Genomic DNA, 13,390 nt, shown 5'->3' on the forward strand with positions numbered 1-13,390 from the left:
CCCCTCCTTCCCATCCTTAATCCCCTCCTATATAGATAAAAATTCTGGAGCTGCTGCAAAACAAATTAAAGGTCTGGAATTATTTCAGAGGCCCCTTCTGGCTCTGGTAGACTATTGCTTCAGGCCTCTCGTGATAGGGCTCTTGGGGAAGGGGACGAGGAGAGGACAGGTCTGTCTGGAGGTAACCTTGGGCCCAGAGTTCTCTTCTATGGCCTGTCCAATGGCTTAGGTCCCTGAGGGCTCTGGAGAGACTGCCTCATGTACTAAAGAGCCACAAGGGTCTGACAGCCTCTACCTGAAGACCTTGAGGCTGGGGAAGCTTGTACCATGACCTTAATACATTGTTATTAAGGTTCTCTGTTATACTGAGAATATTCTGCTCCACAACATAATGCCCAGAAGGTGCCATTTCTTGATGCTTTTCTATGAACACTATTCATGCATTATTTTACTTGTTACTACAACCCTGTGAGGTAGGAATTGATCTTTCATTCTGAGATGAGTATACAAGCTCAGAGAGGTTAAGTGAGTAGCTGAACGCTGCACAGCAATGTGGTAGGGTTGGAAGAGTCTGTGATTCTACGGTGGATATGTTGGAAGGAGCAGCTGTCCCAGGACCAAGAGTCAGATCTCATGGTGCCTCCAGCCTGCTGTGAGCAGCTGATCAGTAAAGATAGGTTATTCACCATCTCCATCTGACTCTCAGGCACTCAGGGTCTGACCAGCAGGTCTCAGGTCCTAGGAACATCCTCCCTTTTTCCCACCGCAACCCATATAGGTCCATATAGGCCCTTGAACTTCCTCAGGATGAAGTGGAAGTTCACTTCCCTTTTTAAAGCCAGGTTCCTCATCCAGCACAGAGGGCAATGAATGGTGTTTTGTCTTTTTTTAGTAATAGCAGCTCAGTTTGCCTTTGAAAAACCATCCCCCCACTGTCAGTCCATATTTTGAGTGGAACAGATTGCACGCCTGGCACCAATTTCTATGTTAGTAAGGACTCTTTCTGCTGTAACTAACTGATAAAACATCCCACTGAAACGGATTTAAGCAAAAACAAAACATACACCAGAAGTCAAACTCGCCCTGGATAATTAATGGAATACAGCCCAGGGGTTGCTCCTCACATTGCTGAATTCTGGTTCTGTTTATCTAAGTTAGGTATATCCCCATTTTACAGAAGAGGGTAACGAAGGCTCTTGGAGACAGTAATTTAGTCAACGTCAAAAAGCCAGTGAAAGCGAAAGGAAATTCAGGTCGGCCTGACTCTAAAGCAGGGAACTTTAACTGTCTCTTGGTGGGAAAGCGTCGCTCGATAGGAAAAACTGTCACCTCCAAGAGGGCCTAACTATTAATCTCAGGGGAAGAGCCAGACACCTAAAAGGGTGGGGCTGCGCTCAGGGGGTGGGGCCAGAGTCTGGGCGTGGTCAGAGTCGGAAGGGGCGGGACAAGACCAGGCGGCGGCTAGGTAACTTTGGCGCTTGCGTAGAGGCCCCGGAGTCCTGTGCAGCTCAGCTGTGGCGGTGGCGCTGGCTTGTGCGCTCCGGGCGGGGATTCGCTTCTGTCTGGTCCCGCGCCCGGCTCGGCCATGAACCGGTGCACGGAGGCGGCGGCTGTGGCGGCCTCTGTGCCGAGCGCGGGCGTCGGGAATGCGGGGCTGCGGCCGCCCATGGTGCCCCGCCAGGCGTCCTTCTTCCCGCCGCCAGTGCGCAACCCTTTCGTGCAGCAGACGCGGCTGGGCGCGGCGAGGCGCATCCAGGTGAGGGGCGAGGATCTGTCCCGGGAGGTAGATTCAGGTGCGAGGCGTGAGTCTGATGGGAAAGGCAGATCCAGGGAAGGGGTGTGGATCTGACAGGCGAGGCGGTCTGAAGGGGCCATGAGCCCGTCAGGGGAGGTTGTTGTCTGAGGGGAGGGTGGGTGTGATGGGGAAGTGGTTGAGGGGGGCGTGAGTCTGGGAGGCAAGGCTCTGAGAAAGAAAGAATTGGATATCTGAAAAGGAGGGACTTTTGAAGGGGTAAGGAGTCTGCAGGGGGCAGAGATGTGGGGCTGAGAATTGAGGGCGCTTGGAGGATGATCTAGGCGTGAGGAAAGAGTCTGCCAGGAGGGTCCTAAACGTGAGGAGACTGAGCAGGCCAGCTGCAGGGGAGGCTTTCCTTACTGAGAAAGGGAAATGGTGCTGGGAGAACTTCAACTTGAGGGTGTGTAAGAGTGTAGTGGGAGGCCAACCTCCTACAGAAGAGTGGTGAGAAGTTTTTGTTTTTGCCTTAGGGAAGGAGAGGAGTCAGTTTGATTGGGATGGGAAGAGAGGGAGAAGGCAGAGAATACAGGTCTGGAATTAGAACAAGAAGAAAGGCTGGGATGATCCAGTGGAGCAAGGGCAACAAGGGTGCGAAATCAGAATCTAAGAAAAGGGATGATGTGGGTCAGCTTGAGGTGTTCAGGAGTTTTTGGTCCCAAGTCAGTGTTCATCCGAACAGTTCTCCTAGATTCTAGGATGAGAGGCAGCTCAGACTTTCTTCCACTGTTAAAAATGGCTGTATACAAAAAGGAAGTTTCCTTTCCTTTTCTTTTTCTTGTAAAATGCTGCTTTTACCATTAGCAATTACATTCACTCTTTGGACTTCCTCTTTGGTGAAGTTAGTGATCAGAAAACAAGATAGGCTATGCAAGCTACATTTGTCCTTTGTGTTCTGCATTTAAAAAAATGGTTTTAATGTTTTCCTGTTTATCTCACTTTTTTTCTTAACTTTGGATTTGAAATAGTGTAATTTTTGCACAACCTACTTGTTTGCACTGAGACCATTGTTCTCTGTGATGCAGACAGGTTAATGCAGGGCTGAGCAGCATGGGGTGGTGGTTAGAATAATGGTAAATGGGTGGCTGGTTGAAGAAGGATGAGAGAGAGGAAGAGGGAGATATTGAATGTAGTAATACCGCTTTGTAAAGAAGCTAAATGTTTATCAATTTGACCTTCACGTCTTTTTTTTTTAACTTTAAAAATAAATTTTGCAGTAATTTTAGTCTTACAGAAAAGTGACAATAGTACAGAGGATTCGCACACCCCTCATCTAGGGTCCCCTAATGTTTTCATCTTATAGAATCAAAGTCCAGTTATCAAAACCAAGACATTCACTTTGGTGTAGTACTGTTAACTAAATGACAGGTGTATCTGGAGTTCATCCGTTTTTCCACTGATGCCCTGTCTCTGTCCCAGGATCCAATCCAGGATCTGACATTACATTTACAGGTTATTTCTGCTTAGTTTCTCCCAATCTGTGACAATTCTTCAGTCTTTACCTGTTTATGTTCACAATTTGACCTTCATGTCTTTTAATGGATAGATGTTCCCTTTGTATCTTAAAACTTCTGAAACACTTTAATAAATACATTCACTATCATTCAAGATTCGTTTTAGTCTGGTTTAGTTGAATCAGTCATATACTTAAAAGCATGTCCATCTGTTTGGCTTCATATTTTGGAGAAAGCATCAAAGTGGCATTATTTATAAGTGTTTACATTGCACCTAGGGTAAATTATTAAATTTCCCTTTTTTAAATAGCATGCCTGTTATTGTTTAGAGAGCACTTCCAAATTATTCTATAAGAGCTATGGTATACCCTATAAGCGCTATATTAACTTAGAATAATGATACATCAAAGGAGGGTTTAAAATTAAGTGAGATAATGTATGAAAGAACCTGGTATTGTTTGCCGATCTTAATATTGATAGTTATGCTGTTTCTTGTCTACACATTGTATATAGAACTTAAAATTTACCACTTGGATTGGATGGAATAGAATATAGTCACAATATTTTTTAAAAAATTAAAAATCCTTATAGACCAGAGATTTGAAAGTAGTTTTGTTGCGGAAAAATGTGTTACAGCTCAGTGTTATAGCTCAGTATTACAGCTCAGTGTTTCAGCTCAGTTGTGACAGCAACCTGGATCCGGACGAGAGACCAAGCAGCACTCGGAGAGTTGGAGAACTCAGGTTTATCATGCCAGCAGGCCCAGCGGAGTTAACACTCTGTACCCCGTCTGTAGGCTTTTATCGACTGCCAGTTTACACTTTGCAACATCATATGCAAATGAGGTATAGTGAAAGTTGACTAATTAGGAACAAGCTTTGTAGAAATGGACCAATCAGGAGTGAGAGAAATAACCAATCAGGAGTGAAGGAAATAACCAATCAGAAGTGAGCTCAAGGAACCAATAGAATTTTAGGGGTAAGTAAGCCATTTCAGAGGCAAAAAGTGAGATAGAGCTTCTGGGCCAGGGAACCGGATGGTGCTGGCAGGAGAGTAGTGGCCCTGCCTGGGGGTCCTGCCTGTCTTTTTATGGGACTTTTCACCTCATTCCCCCCTTCTGATGCTCTCATTAACATCTGTAGTTAGCATCAACCTTTAGAGTGGTGCTCCTTATTCATCATTGGGCTCTTCCTGGTCCAGGGGCCTGTACTGAGTAACTAGTAGCTGTAGCCTTAGTGACTATTCGTGAGCTAATGAAACAGGTAATGAGATTAAGGATGCAGGGACCAAACAGCAGTGCTAGAAGGATCTTAAGGAGGGGGCCTGCTAGAGGGAGGGGCCAGGAGGCCCAACTCCAGAGGTTATTCCATTGTGCCCAGGAATTTTTCTAATTCCTGGTTTCTGCGTTCAGCTCGATCTCGTAGTTATTGGGCCATATTTCTGACAATTCCTGATTGATTTACATAGAAATGGCATTCCTCATTTAGGAAGAGACAGAATCCCCCCTTTTCGCCGGTGAGCAAGTCTAAACCCCTCCTGTTCTGTAGGACTACTGCTGCTAGGGAGTCCAGCTAGTTTTGTAGAGTCCTTAAGGACTCAGCCACTTGCTTTAAATCTTCGATGACCTCAGCAGATAACTGCTGGTAATTGTAGGATGATGAGGCTATTCCTCCTGTATGTGTGCCCACTCCAGTTGCTATTCCTAGCTTAATGAGTAGTGGCGTTAACTGGATGTCCCTTTTTGATTGAGTGTGGGTCATCAGGGGTACAGGAAGGCTCTGGTTACTAGGTATTATGTCCATCTGAGGGGCAAGGAAGGTCAATGTGCAAGTACCTGTCCAACTGGCTGGCAGGCACTGGTAGGCATGTGCCCTGCATCCTGGGCTCAGTGTGCATGAGTTTGGCAGGCATACAACCATAAACAGTTGTGCAGTTACGGGTTTGGGCACACTGGGCAGTGGCCAGATTTCCTACAGAATGTTCTGTCCCCAAGTTATAGATGCAGTCGGGAGCTGTGTGGGCCAACTGTACATTAACTGACTTGGGGCTTACGTCTGCGGAGTCTGGGGACTACCCAGGACAGCCATTAAACTTGCTTAGATCTGAGAGACCTATCGGGCTGGCTGCATGCTGGAGGGGGCCGGGACACAGGCAGAGCCAGCAATCACTTGCTAGTTGTGGGTTAGCAGCATCAAGAAGGTGATGGACCTTGCTTAATAAGGGACTTAACTGGGGGTCCTGGTTATAAGGCGTGGACCTAGGTCTATTTTTCTTTTCCCAATCCTTACTAGGTCTATAGAAGGGCCCTGAGCGTGGGGGCCGGGGATTTTTTCTGGGGCAGTCCTTGCCAAATGCAACTTGGTGAAATGGGTCCCATTGGAACCCCCGTCATTGAAAGAGATATGTCAACAACTACTTTTACAAGCAGAAGAAGGGTTTGGGGTTTCATTTTTTCTAACAGGGAGGGATGGTTTCTATTAGCAGACACTGACTGACCATTAGGCTTTCTATTGTAGAGAGAGTACAGCTAGTATTAGTTTCTGACCTATGTTCCAATCCTGGGGTGCAGTGGCTGTCAGTCCTACAGCTAGCAATATAGTAACAATACTCATTAATAAAGTAAGGGCAGCAGTTCATTTTATGTCTTGATTGGTGGCTCCTCAGGCTTTCGCTGTGCATTGACTAGCCAGCTTCCGGGTGTGGCTAGAGCAAGGCTTGATGCTCTCTGGCAGGTGAGGTGGGAGTCTCTGGCCCCGATTTCAGGTGGTTCCTCGAGGTCCTGGTTGATTCACCAGACGTCCTCGTCTCGCGGTGGTGCTTCTCTCTTTACTCTGGTGTGATGAATCCACGGGGCGATACCTGCAACTTTAAGAGCTGTTGGGATGGTTAGTATAACTGGGTAGGGTCCCCTCCAAGTAGGTTCAAGGGGCTCCTTTTTCCAATCTTTTACCCCGACTTAATCTCCTGGCTCATATGGGTGTAACATTGTTCCCAGTGAGACTGGGATCCTGTCAGTTACCCACCTATGGACTTTCTGCATAGTTTTTTTGAGACCCTGCATTTGCTTATGAAGTTCTAAGCTTCCCACCTCTCTAACTTTTTCTCCTAGTAACATCAGGGGAGGGGGTTTCCCCTATAAGATTTCAAAAGGGGAGAATCCCATCTTGGACCAAGGGGCATAGAGTACCCACCAGAGAGCCAGGGGCAGTGTCAGTCCAAGGTAGTTGAGTTTCTTGACCAAGCTTTATCATATCCTTTTTTAGGGTCCAGCCCATGCTCTCTACCCTCCCTGATCTCCAGGGCCCATAGGCCTCATGTAGATTCCAGCAGATGTTTAGTGTTTTTGCCACTTCTTGTACTATTTCCATCATGAATGCAGGTCCATTGTCTGACCCTATGGTTAATGGCATCCCGAATCTGGGAATGATGTCTCTGAGTAAGGCCTTTGTTACTTCTCTTTGTTTCCTCAGTCTGCCTTGGGTATGCTTCTACCCATCCTGAAAAGGTGCAGATAAAAACCAGCAAGCAGTTGTATCCTCTGCTGGGCCCCATTTCTGCAAAACCCATCTCCATATCTTTAAAAGGAGCCTGGCCACAGCACTGGATTTCTCTTGGTCCAGCTGACCCCCATTGTGCATTATTCTGAGCACATATGAGGCAGCGCTCTGAGACTGCGGCACAGAGGGATGGAAGTTGAGGGATCAGACAGTACTGCTCCAGCAGGGCCTCTGGGGCAGTCTTTCCCAGGTGGGCGAGCTCATGTTGCTGAAGGACCACCTGGTGGGCTAATCATTCAGGTATATATATCCGTTTGTCAGGCATCACCCGCCATCCTTCCTTTCCTCTGGACCCTTCTTTAGTTTTTGCCCATGAGTTTTCCTCGTAGCTGTATGCTGGAGATGTTGGCAGCAGTTTGGGTGCTGGTCGAACCTTTGGGATGGCCCGACTCCCTTGCCACTTTGTGCATAGCCTGATCTGCTAGTTGGTTTCTTCTGTTTATGGGGTCATTTCCTTTTATGACATCCTTTATAGTGGATATTTGACATGTCTGTGGGCTCCCAAATTGCCTCTCACCGTAGTACATGGGGGACTTGTCTGGCTTTTGCAGCACGGTGGTCGTAGACATGTTGGTTGGTTTCCTTGCCCCGGCTCGCAACCCATGTAAGGGGGCTCTCCAGTATGTCCGCAGAGCCTCCCGTTCGGCTTGGGAGTTAGTGTTCCATTCTGGTCTTGTGTCTGGGGCTGCATTCCGGGCCGATTCCTCCACATCCATGGTTCCCTCTGGGGCCTGCTCTTGTAGCCATTTTCTAGTTTCTGTTATGATCTGCTTTCTTTCTTTAGTATTGAAAAGTGTCAGGAGCAGCTATTGAATGTCATCCCAAGTCGGCTGGTGGGTCTGGAAGATGGACTCTAGGAGGTCAATCATGGCCTGGGATTTTTCCAAATATGGCGGAATGTGGTGTCACCAGTTCAGGAGATCCGTTGTATTGAAAGGCTTGTAGTACAGGATGGAGTGGCCAGGCTGTACGGGGTCATCATCGTTAACTTGTTGGGGCTCTTGAGTCTCCTGGAGAGGCAACCGGAGGGTGGCCGCTGGCTGGGCGGCCTGCAGGGCCGAACAGAGTTCCCACCCCTTGGCCCCTGGCTCAGAGCCCGGGGCCACTGTGGCAGTACAGGCGGTGGTGGACCGTCCGGTAGAGGCAGCTGTGGTGGAGCCGCAGAAGCAGGAGGAACATTTGACAGGGGTAGCATTGGCAGTTTTTCAGAGTTGCCCTGAAGAACTGGCCTCATTGTATCTTTTTCCATCTTTAATGTCGGAACCATGAGGATCTTATATGGTCCTTGACCATTTGTGTAGACCCGGACCCACGGGGCAAGGTTTGGGCAATCATTAGCTAAGAATCAATATACGGGAATTGGTCACGGTGCCCTGGGAGCATGGTGATTATACAGTATATGGCCCCTACAGCTGACAGGTCGAGTGTACCTTCCGGGGGCCATCCCACTCCAAAGGTGGGCCACAATGACTCGCACAACATGTGCAATTTTTTTTGGTGTCAATTTAATTCCATAGTTTCCTGAGAAACCCTTTTTGAAATTTTTAATCATGCCGTCCAGAACTGCCAGCTTTGATTCTCAGGATCCCATTACTGTTAGTTGACAGATTTTATGGCCTATAGGTATGGATATGCTTCTGGCACTGAGGACTGTGACCCTAGTATCTTATTCCCACTCCTCAAAACAGTGGAGTTCTCAAAAAGCTGGCTGTCTCACTGGGCCTAATATCTATCTGCTTGGCTGCAAGTGCTGCCAATGAGTTGGGGTTTCCATGTTAGGAAGGTAACCCTGAGACTCCCTCAGGCCTGGATGAGCTCTAGAGGTCCCTGAATAGTTTTTATAGCCTGAATTGACAAAATATGAGGCCAGGATGGCTGGCCAGTGGCAGACTAAATGAACCAAAATAAGGGGGACCTCAAAAGAGAGTTCCAGCCAGTGCTGGGTTGGCTCCCTGTGGCTCAGGTCTTGTGGTCTTAATTTTAGACACAGGAGTATGTTGAGGCTGATTTATTAATTGTGACAGGATATTCCAGAGGACTGGTGACAAGGTCGTGTCTGAAACTCTTTAACGTAGTCTCATCTTAGTCCCTAAGGGCACAGGGGTCATTTACTCATAAGCTGTTCTATGTCCCTTTCCCTCCCCATGTAGCCACCCTGTGCTGGTGTCGCAAACGAGACAAAGGGAGGGTTTTTGCTGCATCTGCCTGGCTACTCCCCTCGCGGGGAGGAAGGTGCCTCTTAGCTTTGGCTGGTCAATATAAACCGCTGACTCCGATCGATACCCCAAGGGGCCAATACCGCCATGAGCCACTTGAGGTCACCACGGAACCACAGGTTGGGACTCACTCAAACTCCATAGCAGAATGCCGTGGAGCTACAAACTCGAACCTGATCACATGCTTTTCAGGCTGCACACAAACACACAGAAATAATTTGCACATTCCCCTCCCTATCACCAGTGCGTCCCTAATCTAACCTGATCTCCCCGTCCGGACTACCGTCAGGCAGGGAGCATAACCAGATCTCCCCGTCCGGACTACCGTCAGGCGGGGAGCCTGGAGGAGGTGATCAGTCTCCTCTTCTGTCCACTTGGACGCAACCTGATTACCCTAATCTAAATATGGACACTTCCCGGGGCTCCTACCTTGTTCGGCTGTGTTGCTTGGTGAGTTGGTCCGTCCCTACAATGAGTTTGGTTGGGGCACACCCAACCACAGGACTGAATCACCTCCGCAAAGGATGACCCGGAATACTGTCGGGTGGTGCACCTCCTCTTTTGCTTTCGGAGCTCCCAACTTCCAGGCGGTTGCGCCACTGCCCTGGCAGCTCAAGGGGTTAGGTGTGATTGAAATCTCTCTGGGGCCTCTAGAAATGCTGCAGAAAAATATGTTACAACTCAGTGTTATAGCCCGGTATTACAGCTCAGTTGTGACAGCAACCTGGATCCAGGCGAAAGACCAAGCAGCACTCGGGGAGTTGGAGAATTCAGGTTTATTATGCCAGCAGGGCCAGAGGAGTTAACACTCTAAGCTCTGGACCCTGTCTGTAGGTTTACACAGGCTTCTATAGGCTGCCAGTTTACACTTTGCAACATCATATGCAAATGAGGTATAAGGAAAGTTGACTAATTAGGAACAAGCTTTGTAGGAATGGACCAATCAGGAGGGAGAGAAATAACCAATCAGGAGTGAGCTCCATGCAAATGAAGTACTACAAATGGGCCAATCAGAAGTTAGGGAAATGGACCAATCAGGAGTGAGAGAAATAACCAATCAGGAGTGAAGGAAATAACCAATCAGAAGTGAGCTCAGGAAACCAATAGAATTTTAGGGGTAAGTAAGCCGTTTCAGAGGCAAAGAGTGAGCTAGAGCCTCTGGGCCAGGGAATCAGATGGTACTGGCAGGAGAGTAGTGGCCCTGCCTGGGGGTCCTGCCTGTCTTTTTACGGGGCTTTCCATCTCTGTTTAAGTATTGTCTATTTTGTCTAGTTTGAAAGATTGATATACTTTCTTTTAAGTATGACTCATTATAATTAATTCAGATTAAATTTAATCTTAAATGATGATCAGCATCTTGCTTGAGGAGTATTATCACCTTTTGCATCTCATCATAGCGCTTAGCTTTACTCCTCCCCTTCTCTTTTTTTGACTATTTAAGGGTCTGCATGGGAAAAATTAGCTTGGATTTTATTTCCTCAATTGAAATGAGTGTTTGGTTGTAATTGTAGAGTCATTTTTCCATACCAGAATTATTTGTGTGCCAGGCACAATGCTAATCTCTGAAGATATAGCAGTGAACAAGAAGAAGGACCCTGCTTATCTAAATCTTATATTTCACTGAAAAAGTTAAGCAGGCAAGTACAGAAATATATAAATCTGTGTTTTAATAAGTGCTATGAAGAAAATCCAGAGAGGAAAATAATTCTAATAAGAGTGTTGGAAGAAGGCCATCCTACAGAGATGACATATTACCAAATGGAAATAGGATGGCTAAGCCTCTTAATTTGTCAAATAATTACTCAAATTGATTTACAGTTAAGTGCTATTATTTGTCACAAACCTAGAAATGACACAGGAAAAAAACGTTGCCCAATATTTGACAGCTTAATTAAAACCCATATTAGCTTCTCATTGTGAATGTCTTTTAGTTAGTTAGTCAGTTATTTTTAAACAGAGGTACTGGGGATTGAATGTGGGACTTCATGTATGCTAAGCATGCACTCTACCACTGAGCTATACCCTACCCCCACACCATGTTAGTCTTTTTTTGTTTTGTTTTGTTTGGTGAATGTAAGTCATATATAAATATGCTCTCACCTCATTCCAGCTCTATCTCCAGGGTCTATGCCCATGGTCCTTTCTTGCAGTCAAGATTATTTCTTGTTCATTTGCAAAGTTGTCTTTATTTGCCCTACCTTAGAGATCACCCACTGCAAATAGTCTTTTCTCCAGGGGTGTTTGTCAAAAACAATCAGAGGTGACTGCTTAACATCACAGCTGCCTTGACAATGAATAATGATTGGAGCAAACAATAACCAAAAAGCTTATAGGACAAAGCTAGGAAATGAGATGTCCATAGTGGACTTTGTAAAGCTTTTTCATATTCCTGAGAATCTAGCAGGCTATCCACAAGTATAGGTCTGTGTACTTGCCCCAGGCTATGCACAAACACTGTTGTTCAACAAACAGTGTTGTGAGAAATTAACACAGATTTACATAAAATGAAGAGATATACCATGTTTATAAGTTGGAAGAATCAATATTATTAAGATGATAGTTCTTCCCAAATTGATCTATAGATTCATTGAAATCTCATTAAAAATCCCAACAGGCTTTTTTGTTTGTGTAGAAACTGACAGATTATTTTTGGAATTTATGTGGAAATGAAAAGGATCTAAATTAGCCCCCAAAAAGTTTGAGGATATATACTTGATTTCAAGTTACTACAAAGCTACAGCAATTGAGTCAATGGAGTATTGACAGAAGGACAGATGAATAGATCAAATTGAGTCAGTCGAGTATTGGCAAAAAGACAGATGAATAGATCAACAGAACAGAATAGAGAGCCCACACATTTATATTCAATTGATTTTTGACAAAGTTGCCAAGAAAATTTATTGGGGAATGTCAAGTTTTTTCAACAAATGATGCTGGAACAACTAGATATATTTATGGATAAAAATGAGCCTTGATCCCTGCTGCACACCACACAAAGAAAATCATTTAAGATGGATCATAGACTGAAACGTAATAGCAAAACCCATACATCTTCTAGAAGAACAAGAAAATATAAAATATCTTCATGATCTTGAGATAGGTGAAATTTGCTTAGAAAGGACACAGAAAAGAACTAAACAGAAAATAAAAATTGATAAATTCATCTTCATCAGAATTGTAATCCTTCTTATCAAAAGATACCATTAAGAAAATGAAAAGGCGGCAGGGGGTGGGAAGGGACAGACTGGGATTTCAAAATGTAGACTAGATAAACAAGATTATACTGTATAGCACAGGGAAATATATACAAGATCTTATGGTAGCTCATGGAGAAAAAAAGTGACAATGAATTATATATACATTCATGTATAACTGAAAAATTGTGCTCTACACTGAAATTTGACACAACATTGTAAAATGATTATAAATCAATAAAAAATGTTAAAAAAAAAAAAGAAAATGAAAAGGCAAGCCGTGGAATGGGAGAAAATATTTTCAGTACATATATTGACAAAGGACCTATATACATAACATATAAAAAACGCCTACAAATTGATAAGAAAAGGACTAACAAACCAGTAAAAATGGGCCAAAGACATGAATAGACAGGTTCAAGTGATGGTCAAAAAGCACATGAAAAGTGGTGCTCAACATCATTGTTCATCAAGGAAGCATGAATTAAAACCACAATGAGGTATCATTTTACACCCAGTACAATGGCTACAAAGACGGACAACGCTGAATATTGATGAAGATGCGAAGCAACAAGAACTATAGTACTTTGTTGGTGGAGATATGAAATGACACAACCACTTTTGAAAACAGTTTGGCAGATTCTTTAAGCATATCCTGTTCCAACAGGATCACTCTTCATGAAATGAACATGTATGTCCACACAGAGACTTGAACAGTAGTGTTTACTCATGATAGCTAAACACATAATAGGCTAAATGTCCCTGAACAGATAAATGGGTAGATTAATTGTGATATATTCATACAATGGAGTATTACTCTGCAGGTGAAAAGAACCACACTGCTGATATATATGACAACCTGGTTGAGTCTCAAAAATATGAAGTTAAAGAAGCCAGCCATAAAAGAGTACATACTATGTAATTTCATTTATATGTAAATATAAAACAGGCAAAAACTATAGTGAAAGAAAGACCGTCAGTGGTTGCTTTACACTGAGGATGTGTTAACTGCAAAGATGCACAAGGGAACTTTTTTGGGTGATGGAAATGATCTACATCTTGATTATGGTGGTGTCTGAATAGGGTTGTACATTTGAAAAAAACTTATCTCTACTTAAAATAGGTATATTTTATTTTATGTAAATTATACCTTAATAAAGTTGATTTTTAAAAAAAG

General features: G+C 44.6%; 1 protein-coding gene across 2 annotated transcripts in view; it reads left to right on the forward strand.

Annotated features, from left to right (window-relative positions):
• The first annotated feature begins 1,396 nt into the window (after window positions 1–1,396).
• Window positions 1,397–13,390, forward strand: part of LPCAT2 (lysophosphatidylcholine acyltransferase 2) — a 67,504-nt gene continuing 55,510 nt past the window's right edge. Inside the window, exon 1 of one of the 2 annotated variants that reach the window (XM_072967387.1) lies at window positions 1,397–1,756. In XM_072967387.1, the coding sequence (XP_072823488.1) occupies window positions 1,586–1,756 (171 nt within the window). In that variant the 5' untranslated portion in view covers window positions 1,397–1,585. The remainder of the gene's footprint in view (window positions 1,757–13,390) is intronic. The other variant, XM_006207835.4, reaches the window with a different exon arrangement.

This window comes from Vicugna pacos, chromosome 9, assembly GCF_048564905.1.
Source record: "Vicugna pacos chromosome 9, VicPac4, whole genome shotgun sequence".
In the NCBI taxonomy this organism is placed as follows: domain Eukaryota; kingdom Metazoa; phylum Chordata; class Mammalia; order Artiodactyla; family Camelidae; genus Vicugna; species Vicugna pacos.